The following is a 25,310-nucleotide window of genomic DNA, read 5'->3' as shown; positions in this document are numbered from 1 at the left end:
TAATGGGGGTAGGAGGCTTCACAAACATCCTCAATGATGGCGGAGTCCAGCACATAGAAACATAGAAAATAGGAGCAGGAGTAGGCCATTCGGCCCTTTGGGCCTGCTCCGCCATTCAAAAAAAGATCATGGCTGATCGTCTAATTCAGTACCCTGTTGCCGCTTTTCCCCCATATCCCTTGATCCCTTTGGCATTAAGAAATATATCGATCTCCTTCTTGAATATATTTAATGATTTCTGTGCAAACGACAAGGCTGAAGCATTGCAACTGTCTTCAACTAGAAGTGCCAAGTGGATGATCCATCTTCATCTCCTCCTGAAGTCCCCAGCATCACAGATGCCAGTCTTCAGCCAATTTGATACACTTCACATGATATTAAAAAATGGCTGAAGGCACTGGATAGAGTGAAGGCTATGGGCCCTGACAACATCCTGGTTGTAACGCTGAACGTTGTGCTTCAGAACGAGCCGTGCACCTTGCCAAGCTGTTCCAGTACAGCAACAACACTGGCATCGACCTGACAATGTGGAAAATTGCCCAAGCTTGTCCTGTTCACAAAAAAACAGGACAAATCCAATCCAGCCAATTACCACCCCGTCAGTCTACTCTCAATCATCAGCAAAGTGATGGTCATTGTCGTCGACAGTGTTAACAAGCAGCACTTACACGCCAATAACCTGCTCAGTGAGGCTCAGTTTGGGTTCTACCAGGACCACTTGCTCTAGACCAGATTACAACCTTGGTCCAAATATGGGCAAAAGAGCTAACTTCAAGAGGTGAGGCAAGAACGACTGCCCTTTGACATCAAGCCAGCATTTGACCGAATATGGCATCAAGGAGCCCTAGCAAAACTGGAGTCAATGGGAATCAGGGGGGGAAACTCTCCATTGGTTGGAGTTATACCTGGCGCAAAGGAAGCTGGTTGTGGTTGTAGGAGGTCAATCATCTTAATTCCAGGACATCACTGCAGGAGTTCCTCAGGATAGTGTTCTAGGTCCAACATCTTCAGCTGCTTCATCAATGACCTTCCTTCCATTATGAGCTCAGAAGTGGCGATGCTTGCTGCCAATTGCAGTGTTCAGCTTCATTTGGAACTCTTCAGATATTGAAGCAGCCCATGTCCATATGCATCAAGACTTGGACAACATTCTGGCTTGGGCTGATATCGAAAAGTAGAATTCACAGCAAAAAGTGCCAGGTAATGATCATTTTCAACAATGAAAATCTAACCACCTCCCCCCACCAACATCATCTTTTGGGTCAGATTCCACATTAACCGGAAATTTAACTGGACCAGCCATATAAATACTGTGGCTACAGGAGCAGGTCAGAGGCTGGGAATTCTGCATCGAGTAACTCAGCTCCTGACTCCCCAAAGACTGTCCACCATCTACAAGGGACAAGTCAGGTGTGTGATGAAATACTCTTCACTTGCCTGGATGGGTGCAGTTCCAAAAACACTCAGGGTGCTCAACACCATCCAGTATAAAGCAGCCCGCTTGATCGGTACCCCATCCACCACCTTAAACATACACTTCCTCCACCATCGGTGGCAGCAGTGTGTCATCTACAAGATGCACTGCAGCAACTCAACAAGGCTCCTTTGACAGAACCTTTGGAACCTGTGAACTCTACCCCTAGAAGGACAAGGGTAGCAGGCACATAGCAGCACCACCACTTCCAAGTTCCCTTCCAAGTCACACACTATCCTGACGTGGAAATATGGAAACATAGAAAATAGGAGCAGGAGTAGGCCATTCGGCCCTTCGAGCCTGCTCCGCTATTCATTATGATCATGGCTGATCATCCAACTCAGTAACCTGTTCCCGCTTTCGCCCCATATCCTTTGATCCCTTTCACCCCAAGAGCTATATCTAACTCCTTCTTGAAAACATACAATGTTTTGGCCTCAACTGCTTTCTGAGGTAGTGAATTCCACAGGCTCACCACTCTCTGGGTGAAGAAATTTCTCCTCATCTCTGTCCTGAAAAGTTTTCCCCTTAGACTATGACCCCTGGTTCTGAACTCCCCCACCATAGGTAACATCCTTCTTGCATCTAGTCTGTCAAGTCCTGTTAGAATTTTATAGGTTTCTAGGAGATCCCCCCTCACTCTTCTGAACTCCAGTGAATATAATCCTAACTGACTCAATCTCTCCTCATACATCAGTCCCACCATCCCAGGAATCAGTCTGGTAAACCTTCGCTGCACTCCCCCGATAGCAAGAACATCCTTCCTCAGATAAGGAGACCAAAACTGCACACAATACTCCAGATGTGGCCTCACCAAGGCCCTGTATAATTGCAGCAAGACATCCCTGCTCCTGAACTCTAATCCTCTCGCTATGAAGGCCAACATACCATTTGCTTTTTTTATTGCCTGTTGGACCTGCATGCTTACCTTCAGCGACCTGAGTACGAGAACACCCAGGTCGCGTTGCATATTCCCCTCTCTCAGTTTAATGTTTATATATCACTTTTCCTTCATGGTCACTGGGTCAAAATCCTGCAGCACTGTGGGAGTACCTTCACTACATGGACTGCAGCGGTTCAAGAAGGTGGCTCACTGCCATCTTCTCAAAAGGAACTAGGGATGAGTAATAAATGCAGGCCTTGTGAGTAAGGCCCACATCCCCAGAATGACTATAAAGGAAAACAAAATGGGAGGCTAAAAGGCATAGTGGACATTGGATAACAAGTTGTATGTTGTAGTGCCACCTCATAAGTGTCGTACTTCAGTTGAAAAAATTATATGCTAGTCAATACGGAGGGGTCTGAATCTGCGACAGGGCTACTAATGTCAGTGATGGGGGATTCAGTATTCATCTAACTAGAGGTTTCAGCAGGTTCAGCATCTGTATAGCATGGTGTACACCTCATAAGTTAATGGTCGTGCCTGAGCATGAATATTAACGTTAACACTTTCCCACCTACAGTTTAACAATTCTTTTTGCTACCTTATCTCTCTTACAGCATCTTTCTGGGTTCTCCTCCTGTCACCATTACTTGTTGTGGTTTTTAATTGTTCTAGATTTTCCTAACACTTCCTTAAAACTGAGAGAACCTTTTTGTGCTTTCCTTGTAACATCTCTCTAAGTCTCTTCTTTGTTTCTAAATATTACATACTCAAGTGCTGTTCAGCAAAAAAGGAAAGACCTGCATTTATCTAGTGCCTTCACAATCTCAGAATGTCCCAAAGCACTTCATAGCCAATGAAATACTTTTGAAGTGTAATCACTGTTGTAATGTAGGAAACGCAACAGCCAATTTGCGCACAGCAAGCTCCCATAATTAGCATGAGATAATGGCCAAATAATCTGTTTCAGGTGTTGGTTGAGGGATAAATAATGGCCAGGACACTGGGGAATTCTCCTGCTGGTTTTCAAATAGTGCCATAGCATCCCTTCCATGCACCTGAGGGCAGATGGGGTCTCATGTTAAACGACAGCACCTCTGATAGTGTGACACTGCCTCCGTACTGGCACTGATATATGAAAGACATTTCATTTAGCTTTGGAGCTTGACCCTCTGATCTATTTTCTAAAATTTTTCTCACCAGTTTGAGGCCTGTAGCTCCAAAAACGCCTTTCTAGAAATCTAATATCTTTATTTAGTAACCCTATACTCATAGTATCACATCTAATTGCATTATTATGATCACTGTTCATTTATCTCTCAATTTCCCAATTAAATTCAGCTTTTCTCTTGGCTGCTCTTCCAACAGATGGTGTCAAGGGGCAGTCCGATGTTAGCTCCATTTACTCACCCCCTATTTAATTATGGTAATCAGGGTGCCCCATAATTATCATCCTCCCTTTCCCTTTGCCCATTTGGTTACTTCAGATAATACCATGCTAATTTTCTTCTCTAGAACACTGTTGCTGGGCTGTACAGTATCTGCTAAACTGTGTTATAGCACATGGAGTACTATTTTAAAACTGCTGGTTAAAGCCAAGCAGGGAACAACAAATAGAGAAAGAAAACTAATCTTCGCCCTTCGTTAACTAGAGGTTATCCAGAACTCTGCTGCCCCCATCCTAACTTACAGCAAGTCCCATTTCCCCTATCACTTCCATGCTCACTGACCTACATTGGCTCCCAGTCTAGCAACACCTCGGTTTTAAAATTCTCATCCTGGTTTTCAAACCCCTCCACAGCCTCATCCATCCTGATCTCTGTAATCTCCTCCAGCCCAGCAACCCTCCGATAGATCTTCGTTTCTCCAACTCTGGCCTCTTGTGCAATCCCAGTTCCTTTGCTCACCATTGGTGGCTGTACTTTGAGCTGTCTGGGCCCTAAGCGCTTGAATTCCATCCCAAAACCTCCGCCTCTACATCTCTCTTCCTGAAAGACGCTCCTTATAAACTACCTCTTTAACCAAGCTTTTGGTCACCTGTCCTAATGTCTCCTTCTTTGGCTTGGTGTCAATTTTTGCCTGACTATGCTCCTCTGAGTGCCTCGGGATGTTTTAGTATATTAAAGACACAATGTAAGTGCATGTTGTTGTTAAGTTTGAAAGAATAACCACAGTTAAATAGTTCTTAAAGTCGAATTAGATAGTTTGTACCACCACAGATTTCTATCGTCAGCAAAGAGGAGTTCCCTGATGAGGATTTTCCGTACTTTGGTCTTCGCTCTTAGACGGGCAAGGTTGAACAACCTGCCACCTGATCTTGTGTGGAGGAAAATTCCTTCTTCTGAAGACTTGAACGCATGTGAGAGCAGCAGTGAGAAGAAGATCCCAAACAGTGTAGCTGCAAGAACACAGCCCTGTTTCACGCCACTCAGGATAGGAAAGAGGTCTGATGAGGCGCCGCAATGCTGAATTGTGCCTTTCATATTGTCATGGAATAAGGTGATGATACTTAGTAGCTTTGGTGGACATCCGATCTTTGCCTGTAGTCTGAAGAGACCATGTCTGCTGATGAGGTCAAAGGCTTTGGTAAGATCTATGAAAGCAACGTAGAGGGGCATCTGTTGTTCATGGCATTTCTCCTGTAACAGGTGAAGGGAGAACAGCTTGTCAATGGCGGATCTCTCTGCTCGAAAGCCGCACTGTGCCTCGGGTAGACATGCTCAGCCAGCTTCTGGAGTCTGTTTAAAATGTCTCGAGTGAAGACCTTCCCCACTATGCTGAGCAGAGAAATTCCATGGTAGTTGTCGCAGTCACCGCGGTCACCCTTGTTCTTATTGAGGGTGATGATATTGGCATTGCACATGTCCTGTGATACTGCTCCCTCATCCCAGCACAGGCAAAGCAGTTCATGGAGTGCTGAGAGTATAGCAGGCTTGGCACTCTTGATTATTTCAGGGGTAATGCCGTCATTTCCAGGGACTTTTCCACTGGCCAGAGAATCAAATGGCATCACTGAGTTCCGATTTTGTTGGCTGTTCGTCCAGCTCATCCATGACTGGCAGAGACTGGGCAGCATTGAGGGCGGTATCAGTGACAACATTTTCCCTGGAGTACAGTTCTAGGTAGTGCTCAACCCAGCGGTCCATTTGCTTGCATTGGTCAGTGATCGTTTCCCCTGCTGCATTAACATCCCACACAAAAGAGTGTCTGCAGAGACTCATCGACAGGATTGCGGCTGCCTGCAACGAATTTGGCCTAACCATCAGCCTCAAGAAAACGAACATCACAAGACAGGATGTCAGAAACGCTCCATCCATCAAAATCGGCGACCACGCTCTGGAAGTGGTTCAAGAGTTCACCTACCTAGGCTCAACTATCACCAGTAACATGTCTCTCGATGCAGAAATCAACAAGCGCATGGGTAAGGCGTCCGCTGTTATGTCCAGACTGGCCAAGAGAGTGTGGGAAAATGGCACACTGACATGGAACACAAAAGTCTCAGTGTTTCAAGCCAGTGTCCTCAGTACCTTGCTCTACGGCAGCGAGGCCTGGACAATGTATGTCAGCCAAGAGCGACATCTCAACTCATTCCATCTTCGCTGCCTCCAGAGAATCCTTGGCATCAGGTGGCAGGACCGTATCTCCAACACAGAAGTCCTCGAGGTGGCCAACATCCCCAGCATATACACCCTACTGAGACAGCGGCGCTTGAGATGGCTTGGCCATGTGAGCTACATGGAAGATGGCAGGATCCCCAAGGACGCATTATAGAACAAGCTCATCACTGGTATCAGACCCATCGGCCGTTCATGTCTCCATTTTAAAGACGTCTGCAAACGCGAAATGAAGTCCTGTGACATTGATCACAAGTCGTGGGAGTCAGTTGCCAGCGATCACCAGAGCTGGCGGGCAGCCATAAAGGCGGGGCTAAAGTGTGGCGAGTCGAAGAGACTTAGCAGTTGGCAGGAAAAAAGACAGAAGTGCAAGGAGAGAGCCAACTGTGTAACAGCCCCGACAACCAATATTATCTGCAGCACCTGTGGAAGAGTCTGCCACTCTAGAATTGGCCTTTATAGCCACTCCAGGCGCTGCTTCATAAACCACTGACCACCTCCAGGTGCTTACCCATTGTCTCTCGAGACAAGGAGGCCAAAGAAGGAGATTTCTACCATGAGATGCATGTGAATTTCCTCATTGTGATGTGTGATTTTGAATCTATTACTGGATCATTAATTATGCAGTAAGAGAAGATACCATTCTCTTCTTATATTAAAAGAGAAATTTCATCTTTAAACTTTCAGGTAATTGTGAGATCTAATAAGTATGAAATGAGAATAAATACCAAACAGGACAGAAATTCATGGGCTCCCTGCTACAGGCTCTTTGAGGTCACAGCATGAGCCTGAACCAGGAGGCCCACAGCCAGCCCCAGAATTGAGCATTGGCACTGCAGTATTAATTGGAAGAGCTGCTGGTGCTTGTCGGGACCCCACAGGCAGCTCGCCCATTGGACGGAATGAAATTCAGGCCACAGGCCTTACCAGTTGTGGCCGGAAGTTCAGTCCTGAGGAGGGAGTGGAGTGGGAATGGGGATAGGGCCAACTGGGATAATTGGCAGTCGGTGGGTGGGGTAGTGGTGGTGGAGGCACTCCTGCTCCTCCTGGCTGAACAGCAATGTTTATTCTTTATTTAAAATCTTGCCACTCAGCAATCACTGATGAATTTCGAGCAGAGCACAAACTGACTTCTGGTGCCTTCTCTCACCAAAGGTACAGCCAATTACTTCTTGAACCCACTCATACGGTCCTTCTCAAAGGACTGATTTGGCCAAATCATTAAATATATTCAAGAAAGTGTTTGATATAGTCCTTAGGGCTAAAGGGATCAAGGGATACGGGGAGAAAGCGGGAACAGGGTACTGAGTTTGGATGATCAGCCATGATCGTATTGAAGGGCGGTGCAGGCTTGAAGGGCCGAATGGCCTACTCCTGCTCCTATTTTCTATGTTTCTATGACTGCCTGAGAATTTATTCCACAAGTCATTGGGTGAACATATCCTAAGTCATTCCCTTCTTACTCTTAAACCCATAGTCTCCGCAATTGCTGAATTCCAGCTCCACCCTGGTCGGCCAAGAATCTTGGCCACTGACTGTTCAGACCGTTGGCCATGTCTCAGGGACAGTGTTGTTTTAATAATGTTGGTGGGTGGCCCACACCTTTAGAGTGATCTAAACCAAGTATCCATTTCCAGGGGAAAATTGGAGCAGTGGTCTGCTGCTTCAACACAGGGAAACCAGACCTCCTTAAAAGGGCCGAAGAGGAAATCATTTTTGAAGATTATTCCCCACAGCAAAACCAGTGTTAGCATTAATAGATGATCAATATCTTCTGGGATTGATTACTTTTCTTCTGTCAGATATTTGAGGCCTTTGGAATCCATGGAAACCATGCCTAATCTGAACAGGTATAGGATCACAGGGTTTATGAGTTACATGCTAGCCAGAATTCATCAGGAAACTCCCAAACACCTCCCCCAAACTACTGCTGGGGCATGGGGCAGGCAGGAGGGAGTGGTGGTACAGATAGTAGTGTCCATCCTGTACCCACATTGGGATTTCAGACACAGCTCTAAATGGACAGAATCCTGAGCGATCAGAGTATCATCCCAGATTCCTGCCACTGCCTTCCCAATGGTTGACCAGCTAAATTTCACCCACCCCTACCTGATGAATTTCAGGCCCCTAATTCCTAACTTGCATTGGCCTGGCTTCCCCTTTGCCAGAGTGAGCCAGTTAATGGGGTCAGATTTGGCAATTCCAATCAGAATTTTGACGACTTGGATTCATTCACCTTGAGCGAGGCAATAAGGCTAATCTACTGACATGCTCACACAAACACACACTCACGCATTCACACACACACACACACACACACTCACTCTCTCTCACACAAACATTCATTCACTCACACACAAACAAACAGACCGACACCAGCAACAACTTTGCTCTCCCGCATTCTTGTGAATTATCAGTAGGTCGCACCATGAGATTATCCAAATGCAACACAAAATGGACAACCTCTAATGTGGCTGATCCAAACACAGGGGCATTAAAGTCTTAAAGTGCCAAACACCAAACAACTCTAAAAGAATGGGAATGAAAGGTGAAAGATAGAGGCAGACACTGAGTGTAGAAAATGGTTCTGAAGGGCACTGAGAGAACACACACACCCACAGACACTGTAAATATGGACTGAAATGATGTAACTGATCAATTTTCAGCTGCATACCATGACTACAGTTATGTCTGCTATGATAATGTACATAAGGCATGATATATTAAAGTTGAATTGGCCACTGTTGGATTTGCTAGCTTGATCTTTGTGGGAACACAAGGGTTATGGGAATGAAAAATAGTGAGGAAAACCTGGGCAATTCACTGTGTGCTGCATTCCTAAGACAAAATATAGTCAGTAAATGACCAAAGACTTGTAAATACAAGAAAGCAGGATATGGGTAATAAAATGAAGTCTGTAATTATAAGAAAGGATATGGCCAATAAAATGACCAAAAGCCTGTAATTATCAGAAATCAGGTACAGGATCTGTTCTCATTGCAAACATTCCAAGGGTACAAATACCTATGATTATCAAAACGGAGTGACTCCTGACAACGCAGAGTATGCGCAGAGCGATCGCAGATGTCATCAGTGCGTGCAAACATTTGCCAGCTTATTTGTATGAATGTGTGCACGCGCATGGACATCACCCCTCAATGGCCGTCTATATTCACCCGAACAGTACCCTGCTCCCTCTCACCATCCCTACTTCAATCGCCACTTCACCCCGTTCGATCCCCGCCACGCCTCTGCCTTCCCTCAGCCACTCGCTCCCCTCGCCCGCTTTCCTCCCCCCCAGCTACTCGCCCCACTAGCTGCTCCTCCCCCTTGGCTACTCACTCCAGGCCGCCCCACTTTCCCCCTCTCAGCCACTCGCTCCCGCCCTCGACGGTTTCTTCACCCCACCCTCCTCCCCACCAGCCGTTTCCCCCCTCAGCCGCTTGTTCCAGACCTTGCCACTGCTCTCCCCCCACCACTCTGAGATGGGGGGGGGGGCGGGGAAGAGAAGTAGGGAGTGAGCGGCCGGAGAGTGAAGTGGGGTGGGGGGAGTGAGGAGCCGGAGGTGGGGTTGAGGGGCGGAAGGGTGCGGTTAGGCCGAATCCAGTGGCTAAGGGAAGGCAGCGGGGAGCTAGCGGCAAGAAGACAGGTGCAGGAGGGAGTGGGGGACTATTGGGGATGGGATGGAGGCGGTGATGGCAGCCATTGAGGGGATTTTCAGGTTGAATTTGTTTTTTGTGATAAAGCCATCTCTAATCTTGGCAGCTGCCTGAAACATCGCAGGCAGTGACATTTCAGTGGAAGAGGCCGCATTTGTGCAGATGCCAGTACTGCGCCACCTGGAGGCTACGTTGTCAGAAAACACAGCCTTATCAAAATACTGGCAGGTTGAACCTCATTAAGGGAATCTTGTAACTTCTTCTGGTTCATTTTAGTCAGGGGAGCGAGGAACCTTGAAACCTCTGAAGGAGGACACCTGGGTGATTGAGAGAGGGACAGTCATTCACAGCATGATTGGCAGCAGAGGCTGACTATTTTCTCCTTATTACTAGAATTTGCTAGGGACTCTGTCCATAAGAGGTAACATCACCCTTGACCACTCACAGAGCTGACCATGCAGGCAGTAATCAATCCCTGATCATCACAGGTTCTGAACACATGTACAGAGGGGTATAAGAAAAGCGTACCTTCCTTTGCTCCTCGTTGTACAGCCAGACACGTTGGCCAATGCGTCAGACCAGCGATCCAGGTGTGAACAGAGACTAGAGGGGACCAGCTGGGCTGGGTAAGAGAAAAGCTCGAGTATCATTCAGGGAACGTGCAACTGTTTAGTCTCCTGGTTGAGTTAAAGCTGGAGGGGGAAGTGCCAGTTTTCTGTGGTTGGGTTAAAAAGATTGCAGAGCAAGGCCGGGGACTGTGTGGAAGATTCAACTTTGTGGAAATCATCCAGACAACTGGATGTGTAAACCTATGATCTCATAGTTTAAGTAAGACAGGCCAATTGTCCTGTGGATTGGGAAGATTCAGCTTCTGTGGTGAATTTATAAAATGAAGACACAACTGAATTGAAAGAGGTCAGCTTGTGAGTTTTGTTTTCCATTGATAGATCCTGCATGGTGTTATTTGCCTGTTTATCAGCTATCAGTGTGCTATTCATATCCTTGTCATTTTGAAGCATAGTTCAATAAAGTTAGTGTGGGAATTTTGTCATCCTATACCTTTGCCAGTGTCATTATTTATCCCATTATTTATCAATTCTGAATCCTCAGCAAATGGAACGAAGTATGGGGTTGTACGGGCAGTGAGATGGGGATAGAGGAAAAGATATTGATCACGCACAGTGATTGATCATGCATGGAAAGACCCTATCACTGACCCCAGTGATATCGTGCACGAGGGAAGAGTGAGGATCAATCCTGGATATAAGGGAGTCCCTTTCCATTATCTGGCACTGCAGTCGGGATAGCCCGGCCAGCTAATGGAAGAAGATCATTGATCAGTGGGAACTTGGTGAGATTAAAGATACATGTCATGCAGGCCCCCATCTGCCAAGAATTATTAATTTCGCTGCATGGACATTAAATTTCAAATTGTTGCTGGGAAGAAGAAAAGGCCTGTTACAAGGACTGCCAGACCTTGGCTGGAAACAAGACATCTGCATATTAACAGACAGTGCTTGAAAGCATAAGGCAATCTACAAAGCCAGAAGTGGTTATACCAGTCAGTCACATGACTACCCTTCTGGCCAACTTGGAGAGTTTTAAATTGTAGAGACAGTGTTTGAACTGGAAGAAAGTTGTTTGCTCCTGGATTGAAAAGACCTCTCCTGGCTGGCTCGCCAAAGCCTCTCCTGTCGGCTCCCATCTCTTTCTCATGGAACTCAAAAACCCACTTAAGGCACGTGCACCCCAAGAGAGAAAAGTCTCCTACAGTGAACAAGGTTTAAGAAGAATACTGGGCCCCAACAAAAAGCAAGATCCACCTACAATCAAGGACTCTACAGTGTGCTCGAAGCACAGTCGCAAAAAACCCTCTTCAGAGATTGTCTCAAAACTTTTCCAGTTTATTTCTTCTGCTCTTTTCTGTCTCTATCTGCATGTGCATATTGTGTGTGCATGCTAGCGAGGGCGCATCGTGTATTCATAGGCATTAACTGAATTAGAGTTTAAGTTTAATCAAATTTCACTTTTCTTCTTTAAATCTGAGAAAGCCTGTTGTGCTGGTTTCTTTGCCTTATAATTGGAAAGCGGTGAACAAGGATTCACTAAGGGGGAGCTAAAAACACAGTGTTACAGTAAGGCCAGGTGAAGGCTAAAAGGGAACCCTAGACCTCTTTCTCACCTGGTCGTAACACACTGAACAGGTGACAGTCTGTGGGCATCATTTGTAACACTGATTTTACAGTAATACTCGCTGGGATTTTATTGCTACTTTACTGGAATTTTAAGTAATCTACGTGTAATCTTTAATCTTGTAGGGCATGTTTAATGTTTTTGAAAGCCATACAGAGTAAAGCTTAAGTTACTCCATCGGACCCATGGGTGTTGGCATTTATTTCCCTATCGGGTCACATCCATGGTTAAGTAGGACTAGACGTGTGAATAATGATGTTTAAGGTGTCACACACACAACACACAAACACAACACACACACAAACACAACACACACACAAACACAACACACACACACACAAAGTTACCTTAATGAAGGGTGCCTTTTTGTGGAATTCTGAAACAAACTCTTGTCCCTGTGATAGACAGCAAAATTAAAAGAAAAATGAGAGAAAGAAAATAAATCCCTATTAACACAAAAAGGAATGTCTCTCACATCGATTGAGAAATTAACAGTGAACATGTTTAATGGAACGGGTTGAAAATTAAGCCTGTCTGATAGTGGCCTCATTCCTATCATGGAAGGGGAAAGATTTAGTGTAGCCCAGAGCCTTTAAAAAGCATACAGGATCACAAGTACTGAGCTGACAGCTCCTAACCTCTTTGCTCTTGGGTCCAGTCTCACTGGACAATGAACACTCAGAAGATCCGTGCTGATTGATGAGCCTTTCTGTGCTGCCAGTGCCTATCTACATAAGGACATAAGAACTAGGAGCAGGAGTAGGCAATTCAGCCCCTCGAGCCTGCTCTGCCATTCAATACGATCATGGCTGATCTCATCTCGGCCTCAACTCCACTTTCCTGCCCATTCTCCATAACCCTTCAACCCTTTACTAATTAAAAATCTGTCTATCTCCTCCTTTAATTTACTTAATGTCCCGGCATCCACTGTACTCTGGGGTAGCGAATTCCACAGACTCACGACCCTTTGAGAGAAGTAATTTCTCCTCATCTCTGTTTTAAATCTGCTGCTCCTTATCCTAAAACTATGACCTCTCGTTCTAGATTACCCCACCAGAGGAAACATCCTCTCTACGTCTACTTTGTCAATCCCCTTAATCATCTTTTATACCTCAATTAGATCTCCTCTCATTCTTCTAAACTCTAGAGAGTAAAGGCCTAAACTGCTCAATCTCTCTTCATAAGACAAACCCCTCATCTCTGGAATCAATCTAGTGAACCTCCTCTGAACTGCCTCCAATGCAACTACATCCCTCCTCAAGTAAGGGGACCAAAACTGTACGCAATACTCCAGGTGCCGTCTCACTAATGCCTTGTACAGTTGCAACAACACTCCCTACTTTTATACTCTAGTCCATTAGCAATAAATGCCAAAATTCCATTTGCCTTCCTTAATACCTGCTGCACCTGCATACTAGTTTTCTGTGATTCATGCACGAGGACACCCATATCCCTCTGCACCGAAGCACTCTGAAATTTCTCTCCATTTAGATAATAATTTACCTTTCTATTCTTCTGACCAAAATGGATAACCTCACACTTATCCACGTTAAACTCCATCTGCCAAATTTTAGCCCATTCACCTAACCTACCTATATCCATTTGTAAATTTCTTATTTCTTTATTGCAACTTACTGTCCCACCAATTTTAGTGTCATCAGCAAATTTGGCTATAGTACCTTCTATCCCTGCATCCACGTCATTAATATTGATTGTAAATAGTTGGGGCCCAAGGACCGAACCCTGTGGCACCCCACTAGTTACATCTTGCCAACCATCTTTTCCAGTTTAATCAACACCAATCACTTAGCCAGGAAGATCCCTTTGCTTAGTTGTCTGTAACTGTTTAAATCAAAACCAGACGAAATGGCCTCACAAAGACTGCCTACTCCAGAAAGTGCCTTATAAAGGAGGAATGTCATAGTCTCAATTATTTCCTAAAGTGTTTGGGGTCAAAACATGTGATGAGATATCTCATCATTGGCAGCAAAATGGTCAAGGAGCTTACTAGGTGTACATGAAGCTCCCAATCCCAATATCCCTGTTCATTTGACAAAGATGTGGACAGATTGTGTTAGCCCATTTCAAACTGAGACTTCATTATTTCTTAAAGTAACAGAGGAAAATATGAAGAAAAACAAGGAATGGATAAAATAATATTCTCTTTTCTGTGATTGAGGAAGATTACATATATTGAGGTAGGTTTTCTATACACATTTACTTGCAGAAAAACAGCCTATTACAAATCGCTTGCTTTTTCTTCATAGTCATAAAGATATAGAATTTAGACCAAACATAAAAAACTTGCTAATACGTTTAATACTTTAAATAAATCTGCTTTTAAAACTGCCTTTTATAACTAAAACTCTCATCAGATACCTGTGCCCAAAGCATAATCCTGCTTCCAAAGGCAAACCCTCAACATCTGAGAACTGAAACTCCTGGGCTGAATTTTTCAGCTTACCTGTAAGTCTTGACGCTGTGGACAAAAGTGGGAGGTGAGCCCACTTCAGCGGGTGACAGGACCTTGGGGCAACGTTTTGCTGCCGCCGGCCAATTAACAGGCCACCATCAGAGTCACCGTCCAATTGAGGATGGCCACCTGCTCCCCGGGTGCTGCCGGCCCACTCAGAAGTGATCAAAAATGGGGAACTAGTAAATGTACACTGTCTTTATATCCACTGTCAGAGAGCTTCAGGCTATAGAATGGTCAATCAACATAGACTTCATAGGTACCCAGGTGGCCCCCTCTCCCGGAAGCCTGTCTCCAATCATTCAGACACCTCTGGGATAAAGTGGGCTGTGAGTCTTCCCTCACTTGCTATCCAATGGACTGAGAGAGCTTCCAATCCCTGCAGCTAGCCCCAATGTCACCTATCCACTCAACTGCCGTTACACATCAGAGAAGAAACAAACCCAAAGTCATGCTGTTTATAAGGACAGGATCCAGTGATGTCAGAATCCTCTTGATCTGACCTGAACACAGAGTCTAAAGTGTTAACAAAACCTTCCTCAAAGGTGCTCCTTCACTTGTGACCAGGAGAGGTGCTTCTTCATTGATAGGAATGTCATAAACTCTTCCTTCCAGTGAGTTTTGGCAACACTTTCTTTTGGTGTACAGTGTTACAAGATTATTTTTTGAAGATTTTCATTTTTACTTGCCTCATGTAAATCTTCCTTAATTTACTCAATCTGAGCACCTTCCATTGTTCCTCTTCAAGAAAGGGAGTGGCAGCAGGACACTCCCAGAATTCTCAGTGTTTATGAAAGTGACCTATTCCCTTGACTGGAGCTCAACACATCAAGATCGGCCAGCGTTTGAAGTCATTTCAATAGCAAAGCTACCAGGAGACAGCAAAAGGGTGGAAATGGTGGAAAGACAAAGAGAAGCAGCAATGGAAGCAGGAAGGAGGTAGACCAGGACTGGATCCATTGTGAAATAGTCAGATGTGCTCTTTGTTCGCTGAACTACTGGACAGGTTTTGGTATTTGTGAAGAGACATAGGATCTGGAGTAGGCTTTTCAGCTTATTGAACCTCTTCCACCATTCAATCAGATCACAACTGCTCTGTGCCTCAACTCCATTATTCCATCTTTGATTAATATCCCTTCGTCTCCACTCCTAAATAGCCTGGCCCTAATTTTAAGGAATGCCCCCTTGTTCTGGATTTCCCCCACCAGAGAATTCAGTGGAGAAGGCCCTCAATAGCACCATCCCAGCAGGCCATGGACAATTACAGGCACATCTCGAGCACCGATGTTCATTTAGACCAGTAACTCCAGCCCCTGCTGCCATCTAGGGAGTGAGGGAGTCCCTAGTTCCTTCCCTCCTACCCGAGAAACGATGTTCAGTCCCCTCTGGACTGATTATAAAGGGGACAGATACTTAAATAAAAAAAGTCATCTGCCCTGATCTAGCCATTGCACCCTTCAGCTGGCCACTATATCTCATTTAAGAGGTACAGTGCTGTACAATTGTAATCCAGGGGCCAGGACTAATAATCCAGACAACAGGCATTCAAATCCCATCTTGAAGTCAATGGGGAGCAATATAAAGTGAGCTGCTGACTCGCTATCATCCATTTTACACCATCCCTCAAAGTCAAAATCCAGGTCAAAGAAACTATTTCCTCTGGGGGAAGAGTCCAAAACAAGGGGGCATAATCTTAAAATTCAAACCAGGTCATTCAAGAGTGAAATTAGGAAGCTTTTTATTTAATACTTTCATGTGGATGTGGGCGACGCTGGCAAGGCCAGCATTTATAGCCCATCCCTAATTTCCCTTGACAACCAAGTGGCTTGCTAGGCCATTTTGGAGGGCAGTTAAGAGTCAACCACATTGCTGTGGAATCACATGTAGGCCAGACCAGGTAGGTAGGGCAGATTTCCTTCCATAAAGGACACTAGTGAACCAGATGGGTTTTTAGGACAATTAATGATAGTTTCATACTGAGACTAGCTTTCAATTCCAGATTTTTTTTCAAGTAATTCATTAAATTTGAGTGAATTTAAATTCCATAGGCTTCTGTGGTGGCATTTGAACTTGTGTCAGCAGGGCATTAGCCTGGACCTCTGGATTACTAGTTCAGTGGCATTACCACGACACCACCATCGCCCTCAAAGGGTCGTGGAAATCTGGAACTCTGTCCGTTAAACGGCAGTGGATGCCGGTTGGCAGACAGGAAACAAAGAGTAGGGATAAATGGGTCTTTTTCTGAATGGAGGCAGTGACTAGTGGGATACCGCAGGGATTGGTGCTAGGTCATCAGCTATTCACAATATACATTAATGATTTAGATGAGGGAACTAAATGTAATATCTCCAAATTTGCAGATGACACAAAACTGGGTGGGAGGGCGAGTTATGAGGAGGATGCAGAGAGGCTTCAGGGTGATTTGGACAAGTTGAGTGAGTGGGCTAATGCATGGCAGATGCAGTATAATGTGGATAAATGTGAGGTTATCCACTTTGGTAGCAAAAACAGGAAGGCAGATTATCTGAACAGCTATAAACTGAGAGAGGATAATATGCAGCGAGACCTGGGTGTTCTCGTACACCGTTTGCTGATGGTAAGCATGCAGGTGCAACAGGAGGTAAAAAAGGCAAATGGTATGTTGGCCTTCATAGCGAGAGGATTCGAGTACAGGAGCAGGGATGTCTTGCTACAATAATACAGGGCCTTGGTGAGGCCACACCTGGAATATTGTGTGCAGTTTTGGTCTCCTTATCTGAAGAAGGATGTTCTTGCTATAGAGGGAGTGCAGCGAAGGTTTACCAGACTGATTCCTGGGATGGCAGGACTGACGTATGAGGAGAGATTGAGTCGGTTAGGATTATATTCACTGGAGTTCAGAAGAGTGAGGGGGGATCGCATAGAAACCTGTAAAATTCTACCAGAACTTGACAGGGTCGATGCAACAAGGATGTTCCCGATGGTGGGGGAGTCCAGAACCAGGGGTCATAGTCTAAGGATACGGGGTAAACCTTTCAGGACTGAGATGAGGAGAAATTTCTTCACCCGGAGAGTGGTGAGCCTGTGGAATTCGCTACCACTGAAAGCAGTTGAGGCCAAAACATTGTATGTTTTCAAGAAGGAGTTAGATATAGCTCTTGGGGCGAAAGGGATCAAAGAATATGGGGCGAAAGCGGGAACAGGTTACGGAGTTGGATGATCAGCCATGATCATAATGAATGGCGGAGCAGGCTCGAAGGGCCGAATGGCCTACTCCTGCTCCTATTTTCTATGTTTCTATGCTGGGAGATAATTGAAAGTTTCTAAATGAGCTCGATAGACTGTTAGGTATGGAGTTGAGGTAAAGATCAGCCATGATAAATTGAATGGCATAACAGGCTTGAGGGAATAAATGGCCTTCTCCTGTTCTGATGCTACTATGTTCCTAAGGGTAAGTGAACTGCTCAAATTGCAGTTGCTCTATAAAAGATGCATTGCTTAGAGGAATTGTAAGGTATTCTGATATGACCGACTCTACCGAAGGTGACAGCTATCTTATTGCTTAGTCAAAGCCAGCCTGTGACAATTCCTGCTGGGTTTAACATGGGGTCACATGGAAAGTTCCCCATCACCTGAAAATGTCTTGTTACTGTTACAATGACTGTCTGTGCTATTCATGGGTCAGAGAGCAGTGTGGAGCAGCAGCCACAGTTCCTCAGTGATCCAATGCTGCTAAGTCGCTGTTTGGGGGATGAGTCCCATCACCAATACAGTACTGAAGATGTTAGTCAGGCTCATTAAGGCAATAGGTACTTAGAAAGAAGGAAAGACTTGCATTTATATAGCGCCTTTCATATCTTCAAGACATCCCAACGTGCTTTACAGCCAATGAAATACTTTTGAAGTGCAGTGTAGTCCCGTTGTAATGTAGGAAATGCACAGCAAGATCCCGCAAACAGCAATGGGATAATGTCCAGATAATCTGTTTTCGTGATGTTGGTTGATGTGTAACACATTGGCCAACATACCGGGGAGAACTCCCCTGTTCTTCCTCGAAACAGAGACATCGGATCTTTGATGTCCACCTAAGAGGGGAGACAGCACCTTCAACAGTGCAGCACTCCCTCAGTACTAAACTAGGATAAAAGGCTGAATTTAAACTTAAATAAGGGCAGGATTGGATCAGGTGGGGGGGGGGGGTTAAAGTCTAAAAAATGTGTTTCCTGACCCAGATCAGCCTCCGAGCCCCCCATTTCCAGCTTTAACTCAGACCGGAAGGTGGGCATGTGACCAATCTGATCCAGGGGCGCAGGTTGCTTCTTTAAATATGACAATGAGGCTGTGAGACTCACTGTTAGGCCAGTTTGAAATGTTGTCTGCTGGCGGCAGGTTTCCTGAGCATCGGGCGAGAGCAGAGGACTTGCTGGATTCAGGAGCAAAGTGTCTTCACACCTACCTCCTGGATCCAGGTGCCTGCCAGTGAAGTCTTTGCAATTGGGCACTCCCCTCCCCCATCAACAACCCTCCCCCACCTCCCCAACCTTTCAATCCCATCATGAGGCCTCCAAGCTCGGACTCCACCCTCACCCCCGAGGCATCCGATCACCCGCCCCCCCACCCCCTCCTCCACCACCCTGGCCTCTCAACTCTGACCCCCACCAACAAGGCCCCTGACCTCCTGCCCCACTCTAATCCCCAACCTCCCAGCCATGTTCCGGCTGCTGCAGCCATCACGAACCAGCTCCTCACCCGACTGCAGATGCAGCCTATCAATCAGGCTGGCATTGGGGCTGGGAACCAATCAGCGACGTCGGTTGACACGCTGTGAAGAGTTAAAGCTCCACAGTGAGTGAGAGAATCCTGAATTGTGGGTTCCCTGCAACTTTTTGACTGATCCACTCCCTGTGGATAGTTAAGCAAAAACTCCCCTCTCCCCAACCCCAAGTTTCGAGTGGAGCCTGAACCTAAAATGGTTGAGTGAGGAGTAAGAGTGCTACCCACTGAGCCAAGGCTGACACTGAAATCTAAAGCACACATTTCATCTACTGGAGGTGAAAATCAACTCCTGTAAGGGGGAGAAACAGGGGGTAGTGGGTTGGTCACCTGTTATAATCCCCCCCGATTTTACTTTCCAGTGAAATCTCGATGCCCAGGGGCACACAGACTACACACTGCGTGCACACACTGGCGGACTGGCTCCCTGAAAGTGTGCAGGATTCTTACGGGAAAATGGGAGCAGTGATAATAGTGTCACAAAACTACTCATTGGGGTGCTGGGGATATCTCTCCATTCCACTGAGAGTGGGATTCTTGACTGTGCTTTTCTCCTGTTCTAACCATCAGGGGGCCTAAAGTCAATGATCACATCCCACAGTTGCTCTGGCTGAGACCCATTAACTCAGTAGCAATTAGAGACTGATGACAGGCCTCTCCTGACCCAGCATCACAGGGTACAGTCCATTACCAACTGCATCATCGGAGCTGCCTTTCGGCTCTTTATCTTCAGCAGCAGGAATTGCAGATGAGGCAGATGGCTGATCTCTTTGTTTAAGTCATTATGTTTTATCAGCCGTGTTAAAGAATTATCAAATCAGGCAACCAACCTCAAGTCGACTCACTGATAATCCACAGCTGCCTGCACAAAAGTAACAGTCCGCTCATGTCTTCAGGTGAAGTGACACTGCTTGGTTTCATACAAGGTTCTCTCATTGATACAAATAATGGCCATGAATTTATAGATAACTCTGAACGATGAGGTGAAATGTTCTGACCAGTCAATGTGAGTTACAAAATAATGAAAGATTAGGGGGGTAAAGTTAACTCTGGGCAATACTGTAAAATACAAAAGATAGAGTTAACTGTTAATAAACTCCACGCCATTATTCTCTCCAAAAGGGCAGCAGAAAGGAAACTCGGGCATGGATATGCTGGCTGGCTAATTCAATATGACCTGCTTTACACTACTGCACAAAGTCAAATCTACCTCAGGAATTTTAAAATTAAACATGCTTAATTTCCAATTACTTTTAGTGTCAATGTCTGCTTGCTACTCAGTGCAGTGACAATGAGGATTAAGTATCATATCCACCCTTCTGCATGTGCTAATGGAACAGAGCGAAGTGTTCGAACTAAACCATTGTGTAACAGTGAGAGCGACTGAAACAGCATCTGCTATGGGGACCTGTGCTATCTGCTTAGGGGCAGCGGGGAACACAGGGACCTTACTGTACAAATTGTGAATCAAAATATGGTAATAATCTAAATAAACAGCCTGCTTAGCACAGATTCCAGGTTAGTGAATAAATATACCTTGCAGTAAGGGACTGGACGTCACCACGACAGCCAGAGCAGAAGATCAAGTCTCAGGATGATTCTCAATCTCTGCTGGAGTTAACTAATCTTATTCCACTCAATCCAGTTCTACTGTCCACTTATCACCGTGCTGACAATCTGTACTCTGTAGTCATCTGTTTGTGATATTCAGGGCCTCTATGATATAGCTACATGGATATAGTGCAAACATCACTGTTTATACTGTAATTAAGCCTCTGCCACTGGTGGTATGCTAATGGTGTGACTGTCCCCTGATCCCGCAAACTCTGGTGGGGTCAACGCATTAGGGGTCACTAGCAGGTGCACCATGGCATTTATGCTGGAACAGATGGGTTGCAGTTTCTCAGGAGAGAGAATGAGATAAATGAGACAGGGGGAGATATTGGGGGCAGGGGGGACAGAGGTGAGGGGAGTAAAATAGGTCAGGGGAAAAGATTGGCAGAGAGAGAGCGAGAGAGAGTGGCGAAACAAAGGCAGAGATCGGGGAAGAGTGAGATAACAGTGAGAAGGAAGAATTGAGGGAATGAAGACCCCATAACCTTTTCCCCAAAGCATCAACATCACGAAAACACTTGCACTACTCTCAGATGCCATGAACCCACTTTATTCACACCTTAGCACCAATCTCTGATTGCTATCTCACACTTGCACATTGTCCCCACATCTCTTACCCTTTGTTTTTTTCCTCTCACTCCCAGTCCTCTCTATCCCACCACTTGCCCCCCACCCCCAACCCACTAGGATCACTAGTGAAAGAAAAGAAATTATATAGCACCTTTCACCAAACACGGAGATAAATGACTAATTAACCTGCTTTGGTGATGCTGGGAAGAAATATTAACCAGGACACCAGGAGAGCTCCTGAGAGGGCAAATGAAACTTTGGTTTAACATGCACCTCTAACAGTGCAGTACTCCCTCAGTACTGCACTAAAACATCATCCTGGACTTTGTGCTCAAGTCTCTGGAGCGGCACTTGAACCAACGATTGTCTACTCAGAGACTAGAATGCTACCACTGAGCCAAGGCTGACACCGTGCCAATCATCCGCCATTTCCCACACTTTCCTAACACTTTCTGTTACTCCCACTCTGAACGACATTGCATTCCTGTCCTCTCCCATTCACCATTTCCTCTGACTACTTCCTGTCCAACTACCAAATTCTCCCCCATTCCCACATTGTCCTACCACCTTTTGCTCCTCCCACCCTTAATGATCAGCCCTTGCCAACACAATAGTACCAAGCTGCAACAACTCCCCATTCAACCAAATCCAACAACAACCTCCCCCACCCAATACCAAACACAGCATGTCATCTGTAAGAATATCTAAACCCAGGAGCCCTCCCCCACTCTGCATTATTACTGCACACATCCTCCCTACTTAGAACTGGCAACATCTACCCATCACCTTCCTGTGTAATGTGAGAGTTTTAACAAAAGGTAACAAAGCAATGTTAAACGCACAGGTTAAGGGAAATATAATAATCAAGGTCATTCATTGTGGTTTTCATGGAAAAATGATTAGATCCTGAATTTAACCTGCAAGACACTGCTATAAGTCCCAGAATCCCACACAATATAAAGAGATTTTGCCACAGTAAATAAGTGGCCTTAATAATGCACTGCGATAGAAGTTCCACATGGGGGAAGGGTGTCCAATCTCCCGCAGTAGCTTCAGTGGAAAATTGGTGGAAACCCTAAAGAAATATCGCAAACAGGAGCACAGTGGGAATTCCATGTTAATGGTAGATTAATTATGTTGTTAAAGATACACAGGTGAAGGCATTGTTTAATTAAGGACTTAGAGTGACTATAAAGAGAGCCTGCTGGGACACGGTGGGGATGGGGGGAATGCAAGAGGCAGGGCTATGTAATGCTGCATTCTGTGAATAAACCCACCATCAAGAAAAGGATCTGTTTCTAGCTTCATTCTTCACCATTTAGTTCTAAGGACATGGGGTAAACCTTTCAGGACTGAGATGAGGAGAAATTACTTCACCCCGAGAGTGGTGAGTCTGTGGAATTCGCTACCACAGAAAGCAGTTGAGGCCAAAACATTGTATGTTTTCAAGAAGGAGTTAGATATAGTTCTTGGGGCAAAATGGAAAAATGGATCAAAGGATATGGGGGGGAAAGTGGGAACAGGTTACGGAGTTGGATGATCAGCCATGAAGGGCCGAATGGCCTACTCCTGCTCCTATTTTCTATGTTTCTATGTTTGGATTCATATAACATTCCAGATGATGGTTTATTACATAGCACAAGTTTAACCCACCAACTCGTTATGAGCAATGCCATGGGAGAGCTGCTTGTTATATAGTAAATCAAATTATTTGAAACTAGCTCTATAAATATAGTTGCCTTGATGCCACTTTATAACTATTTTAACTAAATTCTGACCCGTTTCCAATTAATAAAGATTTGTCGGCTTTTAGTTCCATTAATTTCTCCAGTACTTTTTCATTACTAATATTCATTACTTTAAGTTCCTCACTCATTATATTTTTAATTCCCCATTATTTATGACATGTTTTTTGTTTCATCTACTATGAAAACAGATACAAAATATTAGTTTAGTATCTCTGCCTTTTCCTTATTCGCCAATATAATTTCTCCTGTCTCAGCCTATAAGGGACCAAAGTATACTTTCAGTAAGCTTTGTTTTTACATACTCCCAGCAATTCCTACAATCTTTTACATTTCTTGCTAGTTGACTTTCATATTCTATTTTTCCCTCTTTGTCAGTATCTATATTGAAGTTAATTCACCAATATGCAGCCTGTCTGTACAGTGAGTGACCCATCATCTATCCTTATCCAAGATTTCCATGACAACACACCCATCACCCACGGACTTAATATACAGACCTTTTCTTCGAGAAACAATAATATCGATAAAATGGAAAGGACAAAGAAACAACAAATACTCAACAACACCTCAGGACTAAGCAATTGGGTAGCCCAATGTAACAGTGTTTCCCTTTGTGTGTTGACCTGCATCCCATTCAATCTGAATGTGATCCGGACCTGTAATCCGTTTTCCAAAATGAACACTTACTCTTTAAAAACACTTGCCAAAGATGTTCCAGTTCCAAAGTAAATATCGAACAGGCCAACGCTATACAGGAAGAAACATTTGTTCTGTGCTGCTGACATTGCCTTATGTGGGCTAATCTTTAATTAGATTTAGGACCTCCTCCGAGAATGGTAAGAGGAGCAAAAGGATCATACTTAATTTCAGACCAGCATTCATACCAGTGCACAGACTGAAGGCTAAAACACTCACATCAGAAGGTTTCCTGGTGCCGACATTGACCTCCCCTCCTTCCTGCTCTGAAACTCAAATGGGTTTCCAAAGGAACGTTTCCTTAACATGGCCTTCACCAAGATCTACAATGGAGAGATGACACTTCAGATGCTGTTCTAACAAGGAGAAATTTGACATGGCGAATCAGCTCTTGTTATTTGAAACTGGCATCCAGTGACAGGATCGCTCGTAACCTTACTCTGGACCTCAGTAAGACTACATATGCTGAAAGAAGCCAGTGCCATTGAAAAACCTCAGAGCTCAACACCTTCAGTAAGAATCTCAAAATTAGATTGTTTGTCCATATTTCCTAGCACTGAAGCTGACCGTGCTTGATGATGCCCTCTGACACTCTCTCTGTCCACAGTATGCCCCTGTGCCACTAGGAGTGCATCTCATGAAACCTGCCTTGCAGTAGAGGCCAGGACGTCTAGCAGGACTTTCCCATTTTTTGAGGGTTCTGGGTGCTCCGGCCAGGAAAAGCCTTTGTGGAGCACCTCACTACACCTGTCATAAAGGGGCTGCATTTAAATTCATTAGGGCGGCACATTGGCGCAGTGGTTAGCACCACAGCCTCACTGCTCCAGCGACCCGGGTTCAATTCTGGAGTGGAGCTTGCAAGTTATCCCTGTGTCTGCGTGGGTTTTCTCCGGGTGCTCCGGTTTCCTCCCACAGCCAAAAGACTTGCACGTTGATAGGTAAATTGGCCATTATAAATTGCCCCTAGTATAGGTAGGAGGTAGGGGAATATAGGGACAGGTGAGGATGTGGTAGGAATATGGGATTAGTGTAGGATTAGTATAAATGGGTGGTTGATGGACGGCACAGACTCGGTGGGCCGAAGGGCCTGTTTCAGTGCTGTATCTCTAAATCAAAAAATCAAATCAAGCAGTAGCCGGCTATCGTCAGGGACTCTGATAGTGGCCTGGACATCTCCTGTAAGGCCTTCAAGAATCCAGCAGCCTTCTCACTTGACCTCATGGTCTCTAACAATATTGGATCCTGTGAGGGCAAGGACCTTGGCTTTGCCAGTGTAGTGAGTCTCTGCTATGGACTCCATGGCCTCTGATGCAGGTGCCCTGGCAAGGGACTGGCAGAGGTTCTGTCAGATACTAGGCCTCATGACTGCCCCCAGTGGAAGCCGGGGCCTGGAGTATCTAAGTCACGGTGGAGTTTAAGGCCGTTCCAGCCAACTCCCAGCAGGGGTTTGCCAGGAGAGGCGAGGAATTTTGGTGCCTGGAGTTGTTAACCTTAAAGCCAGTAAATAGGATGGGGATCTACATTCTAGTGTGACAATATGAAGTGACAGACTGGGGTCTTGTAGCTGCAGTTACTGCAATAAGGTTCACGAAGTTCAGCTCTCTGGTTCTACAAAGGCACAGAAGATGAACAGA

The 25,310-nt window shown here is 45.3% G+C and overlaps 1 protein-coding gene across 9 annotated transcripts in view; it reads right to left on the bottom strand.

Moving 5' to 3' along the window:
* camkk1a (calcium/calmodulin-dependent protein kinase kinase 1, alpha a) overlaps window positions 1-25,310 on the bottom strand; it is a 362,000-nt gene that overhangs the window by 8,743 nt on the left and 327,947 nt on the right. For 8 of the 9 annotated variants that reach the window (XM_068010057.1, XM_068010055.1, XM_068010056.1 and 5 more), the window contains 2 exons: window positions 23,896-23,999; window positions 12,171-12,218 (listed from right to left, as the gene is read on the bottom strand). In XM_068010057.1, coding sequence (XP_067866158.1) covers window positions 12,171-12,218; window positions 23,896-23,999 — 152 coding nt within the window. The remainder of the gene's footprint in view (window positions 1-12,170; window positions 12,219-23,895; window positions 24,000-25,310) is intronic. The other variant, XM_068010064.1, reaches the window with a different exon arrangement.

The sequence above is a fragment of the Heterodontus francisci genome, chromosome 30 (genome assembly GCF_036365525.1).
Source record: "Heterodontus francisci isolate sHetFra1 chromosome 30, sHetFra1.hap1, whole genome shotgun sequence".
NCBI lineage: Eukaryota > Metazoa > Chordata > Chondrichthyes > Heterodontiformes > Heterodontidae > Heterodontus > Heterodontus francisci.
This window is presented reverse-complemented; position numbering and strand designations above follow the sequence as displayed.